The sequence below is a fragment of the Pistacia vera genome, unplaced genomic scaffold (assembly GCF_008641045.1).
Source record: "Pistacia vera cultivar Batoury unplaced genomic scaffold, PisVer_v2 Contig427, whole genome shotgun sequence".
Classification (NCBI taxonomy): Eukaryota; Viridiplantae; Streptophyta; class Magnoliopsida; order Sapindales; family Anacardiaceae; genus Pistacia; species Pistacia vera.
This window is the reverse complement of record NW_022196254.1, coordinates 373,346-396,791: the sequence shown is the minus strand read 5'-3', so window position 1 is coordinate 396,791 and position 23,446 is coordinate 373,346. Positions and strand designations below refer to the sequence as shown.

Below are 23,446 nucleotides of genomic sequence, written 5' to 3'. Positions count from 1 at the left end.
ATGTTACTTGAAAAATAAATTAGATTAAACATGTTGTGTGAGAAATCCGGAAAAGATAATTCCCTATTAGGAGAGAAGATATTTAGATTTGATCAATTTGGAAGGAAAATATTCAGATTGACTTGGACTTAAACTAAGGTAATCAAAGATCATGTAACTTTCTAATTCTACGTATTTGAATCTTACCTCAACTCTATCATGTAAACGAGTGCTATATAAACCCATCAGAACTTGTTTTCGGAGGGTTGAGCAATTGTTCCAGGAAAAGATTCATCATTTGTAATTCTCATTCAATAAGAGAAACAGTGAACGTAGGCTCAACATTCAAACTTGCCAAACCACTTTAAAAATTGTCTTTTGTTATTACTCATATTTTCTCTTTAATTATTCAATTGTTGATTTTTATTAAATCACACACACATCTGTTCTAATTCCATCAGGGTCAATCAAATCTTTTGGGTTGGTGCAAATTTTCGTATCAAAAAACAAATTTATGTTAATCTTTACTAGTTATTTGTGGAATACTGGAATTATTGGAGGAAATCAATGTTAAATGAAAATGTAAAGATTAACGTATAAGGTTTCAAGGACGACTTCATCCAAAAAAGGCCTTTGGGTTATCAATTAGTTTTAAAATCTGAACTTAAAGGGCTGAAAGGCCCAAATGAAATGGTCCAATTATAACTTGCCTATTCTTTATTTTATGGCCCAACGATGACGTGGCTGGCATAGCGTCACAACTCACAAGCATCATCATAGCCGTCGTGATGGACCAGATCTGCTTCAGAACTGTTGACTGATCTCCTTTGTGCGCCGTTCAAATTTCAAAATATATGACCGTTGGGCTACGAGGTTCATTTTGAGCGTGAAGGGGCGTGAACTTCAAGGAAAACAACAAGATTAGCTGCCAAGTGCCAACTTGAGTAAAAGTTTTTTTTCGCTTTCCTTCAGGGCTCGAAGCAAAATCTATGGTTTTCTAAAAGTTTATTCCTTCAAAATCCTTTTTTTGTTTTTGAATAAAAATCTGCAGCGGCTACACTCTTCAAAGTGCCGAACGATGGTCATGAACATGAGACGCCATGGCTGGCAACGCCCTCTCCACCCTCTACAGGTAATTAAAAACCACTCTTGTTTGTACCACAAATTTGTGCGAATTTTATTGACATAATTAGCCGTAAGTTAAATATCACACATGTTTAGTTTCATTGTTGGATAAATTGCAGATGGTGGGAATGGCGGTGTACAGTTTTCTGGTGGTGGCTTTTTATACTTTTTTAGGCCTATTTCTCGGAAACAGAATTGCTGAAATCACTATAACCACGATCTTTTCCTTTGTGGTAATATATCAAATCAACCCAGTTCAACCGAATCCTCTTCTTTGTCAAATAATATTTAAATCTCTCTGAAGTTAATCGATTTCCTTGCTTTCTATTTTTCAGGCACTTTCAGTTATGTTTTTATTTATAAGGTGTACCGCAATTGACCCTACTGATAAGACCAGCTTTAGGAAGAAGAAAAGGGCCAAATCTAATGGGTTTGCAAAGCTAAATTATGGATTTATATTGGGACAACTTGTGGTGAGGTTTTTCAGAAGAGTGGAGAGGAAGATACTTAAAGCTTTTATAAGAAGAAAGTATCTGGATCCTTTGAAGACTAGTACTCAATTGGAACCATTGCTCCCATTTCCCCTTGTTATGAAAGATGATGCGATTTCACCTGACCTTAAAGAGGATGACATTTCATTTTGCTCCTTATGCGATTTTGAGGTTGGCAGTTTTGCACTTTCGGTGGTCTTCTTGTAAGATTAGCATCATATTTAATAGGGGGAGAAATTATTAAGGCATCTCATGAAAACTTTTCTTTTTTTCATATCAGGTGAAAAAGCATAGCAAGCATTGTAGGACTTGTAATCGGTGTGTTGAAGGGTTTGATCACCATTGCAGGGTAAGAGTTTGGGCAATTTCCTATACATTAGCATTGGGCGGCATTTTTAGCTTTACTGGGTTTGTGTTAACAAAACATAAGAAGGCAATTGATAGCAATGTTCACTCGAAGTTGTTTATTTTTATTCCAGTGGTTGAACAATTGTGTTGGGAAAAGGAATTACACGACGTTCATTCTTCTAATGGTTTTCGTCTTGTTAATGGTTGGTAGCTTTGCATCTGTTAATTACTACTTTTGCTTTGTTACTTCGATTTACCCTTGCCAATTAAACTTTTACTGGTGTAGCTAATTATGGTAGGAGGAACTGCCATTGCCATATTCGTCAGATGCTTTGTGGATAAGAAAGGAATAGAACGAGAGCTGGAGAAGAGGCTGTATATAGAGTTCCCAAGAGGGGTTCTGGCCACCATATCAGTAATATTACGTTTTGTCTTCTTTCCTTTGGCAGTATTTAGTGAAACTAAATTCAATTTTTCTTTATAATTTGTTGTAACTCCTTGAATTGTCACAGGTTTTCTTGGTCCTAATGACAGCTTACGGAACAGCAGCAATGGGACAACTTTTCTTCTTTCACGTGGTTCTCATTAGGAAGGTAATTATAAGCAGCCTCTTGTAGAACATCATCTATCATGTTGGTTGTGTTTGGTTCAAGTATAGAAAGGGGGAACAAGTAGCTATAAAACATTATGCTCTAGGCCCCATAGGCTTACAACTTTGGCTATTTCGCTTTTTGCTTCCTCAGATCTGCTGCTTTAATAATTATATGCATTCAAACACAATGTGACATAGCAGCATAATGTTATAAATTCCATTCATCTGTTTAAATAATTGTCGACCAACATCCAATGATTTGAACTTAACTTCATAAGTTCTAGATGGTAACATGTTTTGACCAATATAGGAAATATTCTTTTGTACAAAGTGTGGTTCAACAAAACTAATCTCATAAAACAATTCTTTCTTACTCTCACACGCAGTGGATTCCCTCTATATCTAATTTGTCCAACCTTGAATTGTTATTTTTGGTTGCAGGGAATGAGAACGTATGATTATATCTTGGCCATGAAAGAGCAGAATCAATTTCCAGAACTAGATGATGATTCAGACTACTCTTCAGATGACAGTGACTTCGATTCACCAGAAAGATCGACATTTGTGTCAAGATTTATATGCAGAGGACATAATAGGATAAATCAGGTATATATTTTAGTCAAGACTCTCTTACAATATACATTCCTCTGTAGCAATGAGCACACTTACATTGGAATCGATTTTAAATTTCAGAATCCAGCTGTTTTGTCTGTGAGAATTGATGGAGATCCCAAACCTTCCACCTTTACTAAGAAACAAGGCTTTCATGTAAGCATCAACCCTTGGAAGCTGATAAAGCTGAGTAGAGAGAAAGCTCTACTAGCAGCAGAAAAGGCTAGAGAAAGGCTCATGAGACAAAAGCCAAAGATGGAACATGATTCTTTACAGCCACTACCATTGGAGACAAAATATGGGCCACTTATGAAGCCGGATACGAATTTGGCAAATACGGGATCAGGCACAACGCCTCTTATTTCTATAGAAAGGTTTACTGGGTCACCGGTTATGTTTTCAAGCCCAAGAAGGCGATTTTCAAGCTCCCCAACTAGGTTATCCGGCGTGGTTCCATCACCAAAGTACAAATACAAAAGCAATTTTGACTTGAAGTTAACAGAGGTGTCAAGAGAACTGGAAACCCACATTTCAAGGCAGGTTTTATATTCTGCTATAAAGAAGGATGGGAGTGAGGCATCCCCAAGATAGGAATGAATCTTCTCTGAGTTTCTGGGTTCTCAGCCTTTGAGAAAATATTCATAGAATGTTTGTGTAATTCTTGATCATGATTGTCTTTTATTAAAATTGAAATCAACACATGTATGTAAGTTTTTTAGTTCTTACAATTTACAATTTATATATATTTTTTTAAATCTTTTTCTGTCAGAGAATTACTTGCACATTTCAAACTGTAATCTCAACACTTACCTTAAAAGTATTATAAAACCCTCAATAAACCCTAAAAGTCAATAATACACCCCATTCAACAATTTTATGCTAAGCTTTATTACATATCAATTCAAAGATCAAATAAAAGCATAACCTTTTAGAGAACAAAATTGCCGTCTTTTTCATGTTCATTCTATCTTCATTTTCTTATAATCACTCGATTATTTGTTGAAATTTCAAATACCATATACAACCAAAAAAAAAAAAAAAACAAGTTTTCAACTAGTAAGCTCATTCTATCTTCAATTTCTTATAATCACTCAATTATTTGTTACTGCACACAAAGTTACAAGAAACAATCTTTTCTCAATACCATCTCGCATGTCGGCAACCAAAGATCAGCAACTCCACTCATGTCAGGCAATCAATCACTGGGAACCTGTGTTGAGAGTGGCTAGAATCCAATTTCCAACTAAAATTGAACATTCACAGAAGAAGGTGATTTCACCACCGAGTAAATGCTACTTCATTATTTACCAAGACCATAACCGAGCACCTTTGTTTTGATTACTTGAACTCCACAAATGTCTGGATAAATGGTAACAATCTAAGTAATGCTTGGGGAAGATACTCTCCTTTAGAGAATCACAGGTTTCTGGGGTAACAAGGTTGGAATATCCTTCAATATATGAGCAATTCCAAGGAGACTCTGAGATTACATTAAGGGTAATGTTTGATAAGCAAATGTTGCGAAAATTGTCCCCTTCTATACCTTCTAGGAGGCCTGCCACTTTTATATTTTTCCCAGTGACATCTTTAATGGTAATCCTTTCTATTATGGGAAGAGCATTTGGATCAAAAAACTCATCTGGGTGCTCCCCATACTGACCTGTAAACCTTATAGCTATGTCAACATGATCTAAGGTCACATTGGAGATGTATATATTTCTGACATAACCACCCCTTCCAGGGGAAGTCTTTATTCTAATAGCTGTGACTGAGTTGAAAAATTGGAGATTTTCTGCATGCACTTCAGATATACCTCCAGACATCTCACTTCCTATTGCAATACCTGATCCCAATTGAGTTTCTCCAATGAGCCCACGAATGATAATTCTTGTACTGGGACGACCATATGAAATCCCATATTCATCCCACCCACTCTTGATGGCAATCAGATCGTCACCAGTGCTAATATAACAGTCTTCAATGCAAACATCATCGGAAGAGTCTGGATTCATTTAAATAATTAGTTAAAAAAAAATGGGAATTCATAATTGAAACAGGAAAGTGATTGTATTAAATATATCATGTTCGGATTTTCATAATCGAAAATCTATTTTGCTTCATTATGTGCTAAACATCTCTTGATTCTCAAAACAAAGAATTTATATGCTACTTAGTATTGGCAGCTCAAACTAGAGAAAATATTAAAAGACCAATAATATGAGAAGCGAGATTTTCCAGCCTAGAAGAAGATGCTCACCTGGATCAATCCCATCTGTGTTGGGTGAATCAAGTGGAGCAAGGATAGTGACATTCTGCACTCTAACATGGCTGTTCATCCATAAAAACAGTCTCAACTCTCCCCCTAATTCATAAAAGCTTCACTTTTGTACAGTTTAAATTGGTAGCAAGAATACTTGAATTCAACAGATAAAGAAACTAACAGAAATCCCTTCAAAGAGGACAAACCTGCAGTATACAGGGTGGATAGTCCAAAATGGTGAGTTCAAGAAGGTCAAATTTGAGATGACAACACCGCTGGAGTTCATCAATTCAACCAGATGGGGCCGGGTATAATCCAGGGTTCCACTTTGAAACCACTCCCACCATATTCTGCCTTGGCCATCAATAGTTCCATTGTCACCTGAATGGAGTAACCAGTGGCATCAAGAAAACAAACATAATATATTCAGCAGATGTCTGTTTATTAATATCTCCAACCTGTTATGATAATATCGGTCAAATTGCGTCCATATATGAGGCTTCTATGTCTTCCACCAGGCAACTCCCTACCTCGGCCGTATGATGGTAGAGGATCAACAACCGGCCAATCATCTGAGTTCTGAAACAATGCACGGTAAGCTTTTCAGGCTACAGCCTCAATGTCACAACAGACTACTACCGAATTGGACATGGAGATCAAACTATTTCAAGATCTGAAAAAACTCCAGCTAGAAAGGAAGCATTAATGATCACAGATAAGTTGTCATTCTCACAGTAGTACTTTTACACCATAGAAACAATGATTTACTAACACAGCAGCTGAGGGCAACTTCCCTGGCATGACGTTAATACAACTATCAATGTCTTAAAGTTCCAAGACCAATATTTCCATGCCATAATTTAATTCATAATAATCCAATTAATGGCAAAGTGCAGCTAATATGCAGAAATTTTATACGCATCAAGAGATGTCCTTTTAGGAGAAGAAGAGGGCTTACTGTAGATCCAAGAATTACTGCATTCTTATCTAACCACAGGGTTAAATGACTGATGAGATCGAAGCTTCCTGTCAACCACCTGCCTGCTGGGACAAAAAGCTTGGCCCCACCCTTGTCAGCAAATGAATTGAGATAGAATATAGCATTCTGAAAGGCTTTGGTGTTGAGAGTGACACCATCTCCAACAGCTCCGAATTCAGTGATAGAAACACTATGAGGCCTAATCATCCCTGATTTTGTTTGTCTGCACTGTGAGCTGCCCTTGACAGCCCATGAAGTACCACTCAAGAATGCTAGTAGCAGAAGCACATCCACCAGCTAAAATTGAACATTTCACAAAGGATTAATTATACATAATATTAGGTCCAAATAAACAATTTCCTTTTCATGCATTTCTAATTAATCATGTCACGGGCAATTTAGTTATATTAGGTAATCTGTAAATGGGAATTTAGGCAACAGAAGAAATCATATTGTGAATCAACAGAAACACTGCTAGCTGATAGGCTAATTGAAACGTTATAAAGTAGTCAAATGTGTAACTTTATCAACCAAGACATGGAAAATATGTGATCTTCACAGATTTCACGCTTTTTATATGGTTGATGAATGGAAAAACTCATCAAATGAGCCACATTTTGCCAAAAAAAGTTATTAAACCAAGAAGAGCAACATGCCACACACAAAGAAAAAAGAAATAATCAGCGACTCAATTCCAGTGTCCACCTCCACTAGAAAAGAAAATAGCCAAAAAATAAAAAATCAGGTTTCTTTAAACCAGAGAATATGAGACTGACTTGAGATGATTCCGAACAGGCTATACTTAACAGATGTTCTTAAACATTATTTTTCAGATCTTAGTGCCGAATTCAGTGTTAAGAGTAGAGAAGCAAGAAGCTAAGCAGAACAAGAAGAGAGAAAAAGAAGCAGGGAAGTAAAAACTCACAGTGAAGGATCTCTTCATATGATTGAGATCTGCTAATTTGGTCTTCCGTCCAAGCAGCTTAACAAAGCCTTTTAACTTTGTTTCACACAATCACACACTGACCTACACCTACTGATTCCTTTATGAGCAAAATAACAAAGAAATAAAGAGAAAGGTTGACGAGGATGGTTGGTTATAAATCAAGATCTCTCTCCAGCAAAATATGCAAAGTGTGTGTGTTTAAGTGATTGGATGGGTCACTGAGAGAACCACCACCACCACCCAAAGCAAAAAATCATTGATAGCGACTGTTGATGCCCGCCAAAAAATAAGCAGTAGGTCCCTCTTGTGTCTTCACCTGCTCCTCCATTACCCCTCTCTCTCTCCAGTTTAATTTCACAGTCTAGACAATATGAAGTGACTCAGGATGATCGAGCAACAATATATTCATTCAAATCCTAAATGGGGTACTAGTATATACTCTTTAATCAGCAGAGAAGACTAGTATCAATTTTTTTGTGTGTGTTTGATTCTGTTTTAAAAAAGCAGTAGCTGTAGCTTTTTTATAACTTGGGTTGACACTTGACACTTGAACTCTTCAAGAAGCTGATAGCATGGGGCATCACAGTCTATCGCCCTCAACTCATTTGACAATCTTATATTTTCATATTCATCTGTAAGGTTTTTAATATCAGTCCGAAGACAAAGAAAAAACTAACTGGTTGCTCTCTCTCTCTGTGACTAAACAGTTGGCAAAGTGTTTTGTTTGGTTTGGTTTGATAAATCAATGATGCAGAAGAGAGCTGAGAGCGTAGCTGTGGAGGAGAGATTAGACATGGACAAGAGCTAGCTTGTAAAACACAGGCCAAAGCTGGATGGATGTTTGATATGTGAACTGATGCGGCCAGGCCAAAACATTACGATTCACCAGGGAAACGGCACCATCCAATCAATTTGGCTTAAAAAACAAATAAATTAATTAATTACAACCCTTTTGTTTTTGTTAATCTTGTAACTGACAAATATTGCCTTCCCAACACTAATCCCGAGTTCTTCACTGTCTTAAAGGCGGTCAAAACATTTTTTAAGGTAATAACTCAGTGGCTTTTTACAGAGAGAAAGACCGTAACAGTCTTGACCAATGACCAAAATGGCTTTGTCTCAGCGACTAAGCTCTTAACAGTTAAACTGCGGGCTACTACATTTGCTTTGGAGGATGGGACCACTCTCCCACTCACTTCCTATCACAGATTTGACCCCGAAAAGGAAACCTTAACATTTTACAAGTCGGCAAATACGGCAATACCTAGAATCAATGCTTAAACTGAGTTGAATTGTGGATGTTTAAACAGTAATAAAGATGCATTTCTGTAGTTACAGTAAAAATACTCACAACCAAATATAATAAGTTATTCTTGGTACTAAGTACTAACGGCAATTAAGAAAAAATGTCTATAAAGAAGGAGACAAAGTCCAAAGCAGGACAAGGAAGATGCAAAGGAAGTCTTAATCAAAGCCTGTAATAAAATGTAGGGTTTCAGAAGTCAGGTATCCAATGCCCCCTTAACCAAACAAAACCATTGATGGGTTTAAACGGGTTTCAGAAGTCAGGATCCGGCTGCATGCATTAGCTCAGCAACCAGTTACAAAGCATTTGCATTTACATAAGTATTTGATTCACCAAAATCTTTCTTAGATATGCATAATTGCTTTAGTTCTGTAAAGAAGAAACGGGGAACAAATTTCATTGAACATGTCTACCTCTGCTTTGGTGTGTTGTCATTAATTTGTCCAAAACTGAAAAATTTAAAAGGATTACGTAAATAAAACCTACACTATCATGTGATTTCATAATAGTAAAGTGCTTTTTAAGTATGGGATGGAACGGTTGGATCTTCCGGATTAATTATGCTTTTCATAGCATGTTGTTCCAATACATATATCAAACTGATACCATCACCAACTTGTATAAAATGACTAGGGACCATTTCCAATGTATACTTTTTACTGATCATCTCCTCTCAATCAATACTTGCTTCTGTAATAAGCAATTAACCTGCAATCCCTGTTTTAGCTGTAAACTTTGCTTATTAATTATGATTTCTGTCACTCATACACGCATACTCATACACTAGTAATAATTTTGATTAATCTTAAATATAACTTTAATGGGTAACCTTAATTTGTTCAATTAACACCCAAAGAAAGGTAGATGGAAGTGTAAAATTACAAGTAATTACTAGTTGCATATTTGTCAAGCAAAATGGGAAACGTTATTAATAAACAAAACTACCATTGGGTGGTCTAGCGGGTCAACCAAGACTCTTGGGTGTATTAATTAAGAGGTCTTGAGTTTGATTCACTTTGGTTATTAATAGGAGTGATCACTGAGGGGATTTATTCGACTGTCAACTTCAGGGCATTGGAGGATTAGTTGAGGTATGCGCAAAATGGTCCAGACACCTTGGTCACAAAAAAAAAAAAAGATATTAATAAACAAATGCAACCAAACCATACATTCACCAAGAGAGGATTCAAATGGAACAAAGTTTGTAATATTATTTTACAAGGAATCTTTTCAAATAAAATGGTAGGGCAGAGTATAATAATAAGTTAGATTGTTGCCATAACCAATACTTAGTGAACACGTAAATAATGAAATCAAATACAAAGTATTGAACGTTGTTGGTGACCCATAATAAATAAAGATAAGTAGAGACGTTATGTTGTTGCTGATCTCTTCTAATTTGGTCTGACGTTAATTATTGAATTGAATGAATAGCGGTGGGCAGAGTCCATGAATATTTCCATGCTCAGTGCAACATTTGATTGATGGGGCGGCCATACTGATTTCTGTAGAAACCATTTAATTATAACTTGTTTTTGGATCTATTTACCAACTTAATATTTATTTCTTTTGGCTTCATTCAACAAGATCTTTAGGAGGACCACTTGGTATCTTGTATAATTAAAATAACTTTACCATGCATTGATCATAGTAATCTTAAGACAGTCTTTATGGAATAAAAAGCTGGCAAAACATGCGGGATATGGGGACCAATTCTCAAATTGTCTTTAGTCTTCCCAGGATGATGAAATTAATAAATACATGGCCGTACATGGTGTGTATTTTTCTTAATGATGTGCACTCAATACTATAACCCAACAATCAGTCAAGATCGGAGCCCGGGGACCAACAACGTGGGCTCACATCTCAAACACATGCAAAACATATTCGACACCTTTTTCGGCTTAATGGACCCTCTAGTCTATGAGGCCCAAACATCCCGTATTTGATTCTTGGGCCCTTCTTGTTTTGATTGTTGAGTGATGTTTAAGACTTTACGTTGAATAAGATTGTAAAATAATTTAACCATTGGAGCTTTTGTCGAGCAGGTAGTGTGCAGTCGGGAATCATATAATCATGCAAAGCGGGAAAAAAGCATCCAAAAAGCTTGTTGATGCCTCAAAGCCACCTAAGTCTGTTCCTCAAGAACAAGAGTACGTCTGTTTTTCTTTTCTTTTAAAAAGGAAAAAATTAAATTGATGAATTTTCTAAGTTCCTTGACGGCGTTTTACTTGAGAATTCTATTTGTTATTGAATTAATCACGAGGCGCTTGATTGTGTAGATGCTATGAAGGTGAACGTCTCGCTCGTTTACTTAAATTGATTCAAAGGTAAAGAAATTCCAGTTTCGTTTAGAACTTTCATAAAAATTTAATTTGATCAAACTAAGCTCATGATTTGGTTTTGATTATGTTGAATAGGGAGATAGAGTGTGCAAGAATCTTGGATGGAGAAACTTTACCGGAAAAAATATGGTTCAAGGTTTTTAAAACGCTACCGTTTCGTTTCCTTTATTTTTTATATTATTAAATTTTGTAATGGTATCTGATACATGAGAGTGTGAGTTAGCAATAATTCTCGATTGGGGTGAATGAAGTGAGTAGAGTGCTGGAGCGGATGGTACCTATTGCCGAGATGGGAATCTCTCTCCACCAGCCTAATGTATTTTGCAGTAAACGTCAAGCGCCAGTTGTTCAGCTTCAGGTTATTGCCTTTCTCTTACCTTTTACTATAAGGTTGTTACTTTAGAATGCTTATTGGAGTTTGTGAATGATGATTCCTACATTTTGGTATTTCAATTTTAATGAACTCTTGTCTCTCAAAATGCATTTTTAAAAGCCTAAGCAAACTGTTGTTGGATACTTCATTATACAATTAACTCATCCAAACGATCCCACCAACATTCCGAAGACGAAGAGGGCAAGACAACAATATTAGTTCCTATTTTGAAATTTAAATACTGAAAATCAAGTAAGAGTTTAATCTTCTTATTTAAATGGGTGGCTGGGTTTAGATTCTTTTCACTCTTAACATGATTTACTTTGAGTTTTCTGTTTATTTAACCAAATTTAAGTCTTTGTTATGCTATGAATAATCTATATTTAGGTTTGAATGAAATTGAGCGACTTAGCTCTTAACAGTTAAAACTGTGGGCTACTATATTTGCTTTGGAGGATGGGACCACTCTCCCACTCGCTTCCTATCACAGATTTGACCCCGAAAAGGAAACCTTAACATTTTACAAGTCGGCAAATACGGCAATACCTAGAATCAATGCTTAAACTGAGTTGAATTGTGGATGTTTAAACAGTAATAAAGATGCATTTCTGTAGTTACAGTAAAAATACTCACAACCAAATATAATAAGTTATTCTTAGTACTAAATACTAACGGCAATTAAGAAAAAATGTCTATAAAGAAGGAGACAAAGTCCAAAGCAGGACAAGGAAGATGCAAAGGAAGTCTTAATCAAAGCCTGTAATAAAATGTAGGGTTTCAGAAGTCAGGTATCCAATGCCCCCTTAACCAAACAAAACCATTGATGGGTTTAAAAGGGTTTCAGAAGTCAGGATCCGGCTGCATGCATTAGCTCAGCAACCAGTTACAAAGCATTTGCATTTGCATTTACAGAAGTATTTGATTCACCAAAATCTTTCTTAGATATGCATAATTGCTTTAGTTCCTTAAAGAAGAAACGGGGAACAAATTTCATTGAACATGTCTACCTCTGCTTTGGTGTGTTGTCATTAATTTGTCCAAAACTGAAAAATTTAAAAGGATTACGTAAATAAAACCTACACTATCATGTGATTTCATAATAGTAAAGTGCTTTTTAAGTATGGGATGGAACGGTTGGATCTTCCGGATTAATTATGCTTTTCATAGCATGTTGTTCCAATACATATATCAAACTGATACCATCACCAACTTGTATAAAATGACTAGGGACCATTTCCAATGTATACTTTTTACTGATCATCTCCTCTCAATCAATACTTGCTTCTGTAATAAGCAATTAACCTGCAATCCCTGTTTTAGCTGTAAACTTTGCTTATTAATTATGATTTCTGTCACTCATACACGCATACTCATACACTAGTAATAATTTTGATTAATCTTAAATATAACTTTAATGGGTAACCTTAATTTGTTCAATTAACACCCAAAGAAAGGTAGATGGAAGTGTAAAATTACAAGTAATTACTAGTTGCATATTTGTCAAGCAAAATGGGAAACGTTATTAATAAACAAAACTACCATTGGGTGGTCTAGCGGGTCAACCAAGACTCTTGGGTGTATTAATTAAGAGGTCTTGAGTTTGATTCACTTTGGTTATTAATAGGAGTGATCACTGAGGGGATTTATTCGACTGTCAACTTCAGGGCATTAGGGGATTAGTTGAGGTACGCGTAACATGGTCTGGACACCTTGGTCACAAAAAAAAAAAAAAAAAAAAAAGATATTAATAAACAAATGCAACCAAACCATACATTCACCAAGAGAGGATTCAAATGGAACAAAGTTTGTAATATTATTTTACAAGGAATCTTTTCAAATAAAATGGTAGGGCAGAGTATAATAATAAGTTAGAATGTTGCCATAACCAATACTTAGTGAACACTTAAATAATGAAATCAAATACAAAGTATTGAACGTTGTTGGTGACCCATAATAAATAAAGATAAGTAGAGACGTTATGTTGTTGCTGATCTCTTCTAATTTGGTCTGACGTTAATTATTGAACTGAATGAATAGCGGTGGGCACAGTCCATGAATATTTCCATGCTTAGTGCAACATTTGATTGATGGGGCGGCCATACTGATTTCTGTAGAAACCATTTAATTATAACTTGTTTTTGGATCTATTTACCAACTTAATATTTATTTCTTTTGGCTTCATTCAACAAGATCTTTAGGAGGACCACTTGGTATCTTGTATAATTAAAATAACTTTACCATGCATTGATCATAGTAATCTTAAGACAGTCTTTATGGAATAAAAAGCTGGCAAAACATGCGGGATATGGGGACCAATTCTCAAATTGTCTCTAGTCTTCCCAGGATGATGAAATTAATAAATACATGGCCGTACATGGTGTGTATTTTTCTTAATCATGTGCACTCAATACTATAACCCAACAATCAGTCAAGATCGGAGCCCGGGGACCAACAACGTGGGCTCACATCTCAAACACATGCAAAACATATTCGACACCTTTTTCGGCTTAATGGACCCTCTAGTCTATGAGGCCCAAACATCCCGTATTTGATTCTTGGGCCCTTCTTGTTTTGATTGTTGAGTGATGTTTAAGACTTTACGTTGAATAAGATTGTAAAATAATTTAACCATTGGAGCTTTTGTCGAGCAGGTAGTGTGCAGTCGGGAATCATATAATCATGCAAAGCGGGAAAAAAGCATCCAAAAAGCTTGTTGATGCCTCAAAGCCACCTAAGTCTGTTCCTCAAGAACAAGAGTACGTCTGTTTTTCTTTTCTTTTAAAAAGGAAAAAATTAAATTGATGAATTTTCTAAGTTCCTTGACGGCGTTTTACTTGAGAATTCTATTTGTTATTGAATTAATCACGAGGCGCTTGATTGTGTAGATGCTATGAAGGTGAACGTCTCGCTCGTTTACTTAAATTGATTCAAAGGTAAAGAAATTCCAGTTTCGTTTAGAACTTTCATAAAAATTTAATTTGATCAAACTAAGCTCATGATTTGGTTTTGATTATGTTGAATAGGGAGATAGAGTGTGCAAGAATCTTGGATGGAGAAACTTTACCGGAAAAAATATGGTTCAAGGTTTTTAAAACGCTACCGTTTCGTTTCCTTTATTTTTTATATTATTAAATTTTGTAATGGTATCTGATACATGAGAGTGTGAGTTAGCAAAAATTCTCGATTGGGGTGAATGAAGTGAGTAGAGTGCTGGAGCGGATGGTACCTATTGCCGAGATGGGAATCTCTCTCCACCAGCCTAATGTATTTTGCAGTAAACGTCAAGCGCCAGTTGTTGAGCTTCAGGTTATTGCCTTTCTCTTAACTTTTACTATAAGGTTGTTACTTCAGAATGCCTATTGGAGTTTGTGAATGATGATTCCTACATTTTGGTATTTCAATTTTAATGAACTCTTGTCTCTTAATATGCATTTTTAAAAGCCTAAGCAAACTGTTGTTGGATACTTCATTATACAATTAACTCATCCAAACGATCCCGCCAACATTCCGAAGACGAAGAGAGCAAGACAACAATATTAGTTCCTAATATGAAATTTAAATACTGAAAATCAAGTAAGAGTTTAATCTTCTTATTTAAATGGGTGGCTGGGTTTAGACTCTTTTCACTCTTAACATGATTTACTTTGAGTTTTCTGTTTATTTAACCAAATTTAAGTCTTTGTTATGCTATGAATAATCTATATTTAGGTTTGAAGACCTGACTCTGTTTTTTGGACTTGCTAGTTATGATTAAACGATGCTAATTAATCTTGCATTTTGTGTAGGTAATATTAGTTGCTGCTGATTGCAACCCTCGATGGCTAACAAAGCATCTGCCGACCTTGGCCTTATCTAGGAAGGTTCCTGTGATCTTTGTCAAAGATAAAAAAGGTGGATCTCTAAGATTAGGTGAGCTTGTCAAGCTAAAAACGGCAATTGCCATTGGGATAAAGGTAAGGGATCATGACATACAGATTTTGTATCCTATAGTTCTGAGAATATTCTTCATTGACTGTTACATTTTTCTTTTTATTCAAACATTAATTGAGACCTCATTTGACTTAGGCTAAAGGGAATTCCGTCAATCAAATTGTCGAGAAAATTCTTCAAGGCAGTGAAATAGATCTTGAAAGCCAGTGCCTAAAGTTGTCTGAGATGGCTACTGCATCCTGTTAATAATCTGAAGATTATATGCGCTGAAGTAGTAGGGGAAAATGACTGGATCAAAACAAGGAGTGATCTAACATGGCAAAGGTAGACATAGACTTATGATCTAGGGGAGCTTAAGATGTGGAAGAAGAAGGAGCTATCTAGCTTTTTACATGTTTCTAGGAGTTGGAGACCTAGGAGGGCCTGCTCCAATTATGTGAAAGCTTTTTGGGTACTATCATAATAACCGGAAACGCCATTGACGTATGAAGCCATAGCTCTTTCGTGAAAGACAAAAGTTTGCTCCTGAAGATATGTCTGTAATTGAAAACTCCATCGTATTTTAGTTATCTTCAGTGGATCATGTTGAAGAAGTTAGTAATGGTGGCTAAAAGGATATGATCGTTCTATAAAATTAAAAAACAAAAGTTAATAAGGTTGTAGAATAATATTGAAATTCTTTTAATTCTAATTTCGTGTGGTTCCTCAATTGTACAATTGACAGGTGCTTAAATTTCGAGATGTACATGGGTCAGATTTTAACGTACAACAAATGATTACAGGCTATTTACTGACACAGCATTTAAGTTCCAAACCTCCTTTCCCTTTTAGATAGAATTTCTTTACTCGAGGTAGATGTTATGCCCCAGCTTGCGGACCGGAAACTGATGAAGACGACTCTACTGCACCAACTGGATCAGGATTAGGGTTCTTATTACTACCTCTTCCGTTAGTAACGAGCTTGCTTGATTTATCAGTCGTCTGTGCTTTCTCCTCATCCTTTTTTACCAACACAGGTTGAAACTGCCAAATACGGAAAGAAGAAGAATCAGTAACTAAGAATTGTGGAAAACAAAAGATAGCAGTATTTTCAGATATGGTTGAATATGAACCTGATAGATAGAGTATATAACATTTCTTCTTATCTGTGCCATCATTTCCAAGAAGAGATTATAGCCTTCAAGCTTATACTCAATAAGTGGATCCCGCTGTGCATATCCACGTAAGCCAACAGCTTGCTGAACAAACTTAAGTGCTTGCAAATGTTCTTTCCATAACCGATCAATGTTGCTCAATATTAAGAATTTCTCAGCTTCCTTCATCAACCCCGGTGCTTGTTCCTCCACAATATCCTTAAACACAATATAAAAATGCCGCAGAAATCAAGATTAAAATTGGTTACTATTTTAGAATAAATTACACAAATGGAAACTCGGTCAATCCTTCATCCACAGCTTCTATGTATTAGAAAGTACTCTCCAGTAATTTAGCACAAGTTTCCCCTGCTTTTTTTGAAAGAAAATCAACTAAATGACCTAAGTACCAGAGCTCCATACTAAAGAGAAAAATCTTTCTCAGGTCAAAGAGACTAACCCTTTTGTGCAAATATGCTTCACGGCCACGAAGACGGAGGTAATCCTGCAAGTCCTCATAACTTGAGCCCTTGCTTCTCAGTAGATCAGGGGTCAAATCATTCAACAGGTAGCAGTACCTACATTCCAATAATATTTTTGTCAGCAAAATCCTATTGTAGTCAATACTAAACAAGGATTTTTACAATAAGGAGTTAAAAGATCTTACAATCATTCAAGCAATGAAGCAAACACTCCTTACTAATTTGGAATAATCGGAACAGGTGAGATACTAACACTATATCTATAAAAACATATACATAAACTAATTAAAAAGAAAAAAAGACTACCATGCATCAGAACCATGAAAAATCTGAAATGTTATCATGTAAAAATTGAGAACTGTAAATTACATTATTCATCCATCAAAAAGAATTCATGCTGTAGGCCGTAGCCTTGTTAAGCATACGAATTTTTTTAACTATGATGCCAGAGAAAGGAGGGTTCTTACTGTTGAAGTTTTGCAATTAGTTTCTCAAGATCCCAGCTTTCCTTTGGAGTGTCAGGACCAATATTTGCCTATTCATCAAAAAAATTGCAACTTGAGTAATACTCCAGTCTCCGATATTTAATACATATTGGTTATAGGGCAGTATTGGAGAGGAAAATGAACAAAAGAAGGCCTATAAATGCCCAAAGCAGTTCACCTCCAAGATGTCATCCATAGTCAATTCGGCATATTCAATAACAAGAGATTGGAGATCGTCAGATTCAAGGGCTCGTCTTCTCTCTGCATATACACGATCTCTTTGGCTGTTTAGGACTTCATCATACTCAAATAATTGCTTCCGAATATCAAAAAAATAATTCTCTACTTTCCGCTGAGCTTCATCTAGTGCTTTGGTCAACATTGTGGACTCAATAGGTAGGTCTTCAACTCTGAAAGCTCTCATCAAACCCTACAAGTTGCAATATCAGGAACGTTTTAGTAAACCACTTGCTGCGGTAGCATTAACCACTAGACAATCAAAATCAGAAACAAAACCTGTATCCGGTCTCCACCAAAAATCCTAAAGATGTTATCTTCAAGACTTAGGAAAAAGCGGGAGCTTCCAGGATCACCTTGTCGTCCACTTCGACCTCGTAGCTACAGAACAAAATGTAAGTTTAGTTTCAATCTCTTTTACAAATTGCACCCAGTGGCACAGCTGCACAGCCATGGAATGTCAGTTTAGTTTCAATGTCTTCTACAAATATTATTTGCACCTAGAAGGTATGAAAATTTCTTTCTAAAACATTAGAAGTTTTAGAGAGATAAAAGATGAACTGCAAAATCAAACTATCCAGTTTGAATTTGATAAACCATTTGCAGATTTAACCTGATTGTCAATTCGACGTGATTCATGGCGTTCTGTCCCCACCACATGCAGTCCACCAGCTGATACAACCTGCAATGGCATGGAATGAAAAGAACTGCAATTATCAATGACAAGCAAAGCAAAATCAAGGTATTCAGGAGACTAACTGACCTGCTTCCTTTCTTCCTCTGTATAGATCTTGTACTCTTTAACAATCTCCAGAAAAGCACCTCGAAGCTTGGCTATAACTTCATCCTGAGCAGGGCCCTATAGGTGCAATGATATGATAATTACCATCTAGTAGCTTAATGATGAAATAACTAACACCAAAAGCTTAAAGGAAAAACATCAGAAAAATAATGAAAGATGTGTTTGGAATCTGCTGTTTAATTCTCTGTAACGATAAATCTACAATAACAATAATGATACACTTGATTCATTATTTAACCTTCTCACAACAATAAGATAGCCGCTCCTCCCCTTCAAGCTCAGTTAATGATTTCTGGCCCCAAGTTTTGACAGCTAATTGTACAGCTTCCTCAGCCAACTTGGTATTCTCATTGGATAGTTTGCAGGGAAATAGACTTTCAGTTACCTGTAATTTGAAAATATAAGTTCCGAATAAAAATAAGATGCAAACATTATGTGGAAAAGTTTTCACATGCCAAAAGAAAAACTCGTAACCTTCCATGTCTTCTTTGGAGGGGGTTTCTTCACAGAAACAAAAACTCCTTCAGCTGGTTTTACAACTCTGAGATAACGTAATGCACATTTTAGCACGTAATAAACTTGTGCATAGTTTTCCTAAAAAACTGTCTGATTTATCCTATCCAGGGTCCCAAGAAGAATTCTAGTATATGAACTAAAATGGTCACATATATGATATAAACCCAGTTCATATTGCACATGCTGACACAACAATGTCAAGCCATAAGATTAGAGTTTAACAATTTAACCACTATGAGATGTTATGGTTACTTGTATTAAGCAGAAGGCTTCTAGAAACAAATCAGTTGCTAAGAATATCAGATGATACCTTGGCATAAGCATCTCACGTAGCTTCAATCTTGCCATAAATTCAGCATTTCCACCAAGGATGATATCAGTTCCACGGCCTGCCATGTTGGTAGCAATTGTCACTGCCCCTAGACGACCACTCTGTGCTACAATTTCTGCTTCCCTCTCCACATTCTCTGGTTTTGCATTGAGAACCTTCAGAAACACAAATACCTATTAAACTTCCTGATTGAAAGACCAATTTAGACAATATATATATTTTTTATTTTAATAATATTTATTTAAGAACCTCAGCAGTAGGAGGAACTTTATTAAAATAAAAAAAAAAAAGTAAAAATAGAAGTAAATCTGTAGGCACAGTTGTTAGTTGTAAAGTTCAATCCCCACAACTTTTATTCCTCAAGAGAAACACAACACCTCATGGGGGATTCCAGCTTCTTGCAACTGTTCTGACAGTGAGTCACTCTGCTCAACACTTGTTGTGCCAACAAGTACAGGGCGACCAGTTTTGTGCATTCTAGAAATTTCTACCACAACTGCTCGCCATTTTCCAGTAGTTGCCCTGAAAACTACATCTGACTCATCCTGAAAAAGAAATTCAAAGAGAAATGAAGGACTATAGAGGCATTGAACAATATCCGGAATTACCATGATAAGCAGAAATAATACATATACAGGCAGTATGATTTTTGGACTTCCAAATTCGAAACTGAAATATAAAATCACCCATTAATATCAATTTCCATAATGTAAATTCCTATTAATCACACCTTCCTCCCAAGAGATAACCAGAATCATTGTAAACAAGTCACATATGGGTGGCAAGCCAGAACTAACCTTTCTAACCATAGGCTTGTTTGTAGGCACAATTGTGACTTTAAGCTTGTAAATGCTTTCAAATTCTGTGCTTTCAGTCGCTGCAGTGCCAGTCATTCCACATAGTTTTGGGAACTGTTATGGTGCATATATGAGCATTGTGAAAGGGAAATAACTTTCCAGAAATGCTTGATTTCATGAGCTGAGATATAGGCTGGTACCTGGAGAAAGAAGTTCTGGTAGCTAATTGATGCAAGGGTTACAGTTTCATTTTGAATGGGTAAACCTTCCTTTGCTTCAACAGCTTGGTGAAGTCCATCACTCCATCTACGACCCTGATAGAAAAGACAAGTAACCCACCATTATGGCCAGGGCCCAATTAATTGAAAAAACAATTTCTTTATATTTCCTTAGTGCTTCAGATCTTACAAATTTTTATGCAGGGAATGCTTATGACTGATGTCAAATATGTTGTTTTTACACAAGTGGATATTCAGAATCCTTATTCAAGAAATCCTACATCCTGAATTCATGTGTTTCCATATATTCCGACGAAGTGGTGACGTGACTTTGATAAGAGTAGTTTCTGATGCCAAAATATATGGAATGAAAGAACTAATGCACTTAATAGGTACAGAGCATTATATTTCCGTTTGCTTCCGAAAGAAGGACACCTGGACAGAAGAATCACCTGCATAACTCGACCAGTAAACTCATCCACAATAAGCACCTCCTTGCCACGGATTATATAGTTAACATCTCTAAGAAACAGTTCTTTCGCTTTAATTGCATTCAGCACATAGGATGCCCACTGTTCTCGAGGATCATACAAATCTTTAACGTCTAGAATTTCTTCAGCATCCTCATAGCCCTGTTCTGTGAGTAGAATTGTTTTTTGTTTCTCTTCCACCTGCAACAACCACTTTGTAAGTATATGAAAAGACCATGTTCCATTTACCCTATTTGGATCTACGTTACTTCTACTCAGATAATATAAACTAGGAAAAGTTATTTAACCTCACAAGGAAATATAAGTTTCTATCTTACGCTACATTCACAAACCTCTTTGATCTCTAGCAGTACAATTAACAAGTGCAAGATTAAATTAGTGATGGTATTATCATGGTGATTCCTGATTTAATGACATGCATAGAAATTCCTATCTCATTTTTTCATGAGCCGCAGAATAAGAATTAGGTCAGTGATTAGTGATTACAATCATATCCACATGTTAACTCAAAATGATACTTGCAGAGCTCTAAATAAGCATCATAAAGCAGACCTCTAAATAAGCTTATACTTGTGCAGTGTAACAATCAGACTCATAAAAGAACCACACTAGCAGGCATTAAAAGAAGAGCTAAATTAAATTCAAAAGTTTCCATAGGGAAAAAAAAAAAGGAAAAAGACAATATAGCAGCCTTACAGTGTAATGTATTTCTCGTTCAAAAACTGAGGCTATTTTAGCAGCTTTATAATATCGATCACTAGGTTTTTCTGCTGGTCCTGATATGATGAGAGGGGTTCTTGCTTCATCAATAAGGATGGAATCAACCTCATCAATGATACAGTAATTAAAATTCCTTAAGACAAGCTCCTCAACACTCTGTACATGCCAGAAAATACATTCAACTAGGTAAGAAATGCAATAGAAGTTCTTATGTGTCTGTAAGCACTATAACATGATAGTGAATATAACCAGCAGATAAAGCAAGAATTACTTTCCGTGGCAAGATTGTCTCTCAAGTAATCAAAACCAAGCTCACTATTAGTGACATAAGTGATGTCACATAAGTAATTTTCCCTTCTTTGCTCACTAGTCATGTTCTCTGCCAACAAAACCATCTAGTGGTTAGATTATAATGGTGATAAAAATAAAAATAATAATAATAATAATAAATAAAATAAAATATAAGATATATACGGTTTAACAACTCAATTACTCAATTACTCAATGACTACCAGGTAACATGAGAATGAGAATGAGATAAATGGATAAACTTTATCACAACCAATCTCCAATTTCTCAGACCAAGCATCCATCCAATCAAATAAGAAGAAATAGGAGGATATGGAGTAGAAGAAACACAAAAGAAGGAGACATACGTTGGATTAAGCCAACCTTCAATCCAAGAAATCGAGGAACCTGACCAACCCACTCACAATCACGTCGGGCCAGATAATCATTGACGGTAACAACATGAACACCTTTCCCATTTAATGCATTCAAATAAGCAGGCAAAATAGCAACAAGGGTCTTTCCTTCTCCGGTCCTCATTTCAGCTATTTCTCCCTTATGAAGAACCATGCCACCTACATGAAATTATAATTCATAGATAAAGGAGCGGAGTTAATACAAGTAAATTCCCAACCCACTAAATACATAGCCCTGATCAATTGTATCACTTTAAATTGGAATAGAAAATAAAAAATAGTAATATTACCTATGAGTTGCACATCAAAGGGACGCAGACCCAAAACCCTCTTTGAAGCCTCTCTGATAACAGCAAAAGCTTCCTGCCAATTAACCAGTTAATTGACTGTAAAAAAAAAATAATAAAAAAAAAAATAATATGAATATTAGAAAGCGTACAGGTAAAAGAGAATCGAGAGACTCTCCTTGCTGAGCTCGTTCCTTCAACATGGAAGTCTTGTCTCTTAGTTGGGAATCAGATAACGATAACATTTCGGCTTCCAATTTATTAATGATAGAGACAGTGGGTGCACACTGCTGGCGAGTGGACTCACCAGTATCGGTACCTTTGAAAATTCCTCCTAATAAGCCTCCAAGTGAAGCTTTTACCTTTACAGGTATCCGCCTACTTCTGTTACAAGTCCATTTCGATGTTTTAGGTACGGATAAGGGGGAAGGCTTACCCAGGTGGGAGTTAAGGGAATTATTTTTGTTGGATTTGGAAGAGAAAGATGAGAGTGAAGGGTGATAGCCATTCAGCAAAACTGAGTCGCATAGAGGTGCCGCCATGGTTATGATTAAAACCGATAAAAAATCATTTACGACTACTTCTATTGTGGCTGCTCTGCCATTTTCGAAATGAATCCAATAAGTGAAGAAGAAGAAGAAGAAGAAGAAGAGGAAGAAGAAGGGAGAAACAGGCAATTAGGACGTTGGGATAAGGTAACACCTCCCTCGTTTACTTACGTGGACAAGTGGCTCATGTTTAGAGAATCTAACGGTATTACACTTTTCAATATTTCATTGGAAAATAATCCAATCTTTTATTTAAATCATCAAACACGGATTTTTAAATGAATAATGCTTTTATTATCAATTAATATTAATTAACGATTAAAATTTTATTACATCATCGATATAAGGTTTAATACGCAATTTTCGATAACTCTACCATTTCCGTTTTTAAATATATTCAATCTACACA

General features: G+C 36.0%; 4 protein-coding genes across 5 annotated transcripts; 2 read left to right on the top strand and 2 right to left on the bottom strand.

Annotated features, from left to right (window-relative positions):
* The first annotated feature begins 888 nt into the window (after positions 1 to 888).
* On the top strand, positions 889 to 3,841 carry LOC116143279 (protein S-acyltransferase 18). Its single transcript, XM_031428739.1, has 9 exons — positions 889 to 1,111; positions 1,224 to 1,337; positions 1,440 to 1,766; positions 1,876 to 1,944; positions 2,075 to 2,146; positions 2,230 to 2,358; positions 2,456 to 2,536; positions 2,977 to 3,141; positions 3,229 to 3,841. The coding sequence occupies exons 1-9, from the start codon at positions 1,058 to 1,060 to the stop codon at positions 3,736 to 3,738; spliced, it is 1,521 nt and encodes a 506-aa protein (XP_031284599.1). The 5' UTR covers positions 889 to 1,057; the 3' UTR covers positions 3,739 to 3,841.
* Positions 3,842 to 4,193: 352 nt separating this feature from the next.
* On the bottom strand, positions 4,194 to 7,858 carry LOC116143291 (probable polygalacturonase). 2 transcript variants are annotated; one of them, XM_031428753.1, is made up of 6 exons: positions 7,312 to 7,858; positions 6,366 to 6,683; positions 5,866 to 5,986; positions 5,614 to 5,788; positions 5,405 to 5,523; positions 4,194 to 5,149 (listed from the first exon to the last, which is right to left on the bottom strand). In XM_031428753.1, exons 1-6 carry the CDS (start codon positions 7,327 to 7,329, stop codon positions 4,452 to 4,454), a joined length of 1,449 nt encoding a protein of 482 aa, XP_031284613.1. In that variant the 5' UTR covers positions 7,330 to 7,858; the 3' UTR covers positions 4,194 to 4,451. The 2 variants fall into 2 exon arrangements, with proteins under 2 accessions (XP_031284613.1, XP_031284614.1); XM_031428754.1 differs by having other exon boundaries at positions 5,405 to 5,475; positions 7,312 to 7,856.
* Positions 7,859 to 10,628: 2,770 nt separating this feature from the next.
* Positions 10,629 to 15,797, top strand: LOC116143187. Its single transcript, XM_031428616.1, has 9 exons — positions 10,629 to 10,791; positions 10,921 to 10,968; positions 11,059 to 11,164; positions 14,012 to 14,112; positions 14,242 to 14,289; positions 14,380 to 14,440; positions 14,528 to 14,662; positions 15,142 to 15,309; positions 15,422 to 15,797. Exons 1-9 carry the CDS (start codon positions 10,715 to 10,717, stop codon positions 15,530 to 15,532), a joined length of 855 nt encoding a protein of 284 aa, XP_031284476.1. The 5' UTR covers positions 10,629 to 10,714; the 3' UTR covers positions 15,533 to 15,797.
* A 141-nt stretch (positions 15,798 to 15,938) lies between these two features.
* Positions 15,939 to 23,217, bottom strand: LOC116143290 (protein translocase subunit SECA1, chloroplastic). The gene is made up of 20 exons (XM_031428752.1): positions 22,642 to 23,217; positions 22,493 to 22,565; positions 22,155 to 22,361; positions 21,774 to 21,877; positions 21,475 to 21,654; positions 20,740 to 20,958; positions 20,270 to 20,383; positions 20,070 to 20,183; positions 19,650 to 19,817; positions 19,252 to 19,427; positions 18,900 to 18,966; positions 18,664 to 18,810; positions 18,387 to 18,482; positions 18,237 to 18,305; positions 17,903 to 18,004; positions 17,565 to 17,816; positions 17,369 to 17,436; positions 16,880 to 16,997; positions 16,399 to 16,638; positions 15,939 to 16,309 (listed from the first exon to the last, which is right to left on the bottom strand). Exons 1-20 carry the CDS (start codon positions 23,029 to 23,031, stop codon positions 16,145 to 16,147), a joined length of 3,069 nt encoding a protein of 1,022 aa, XP_031284612.1. The 5' UTR covers positions 23,032 to 23,217; the 3' UTR covers positions 15,939 to 16,144.
* Between the last annotated feature and the right edge of the window lie 229 nt (positions 23,218 to 23,446).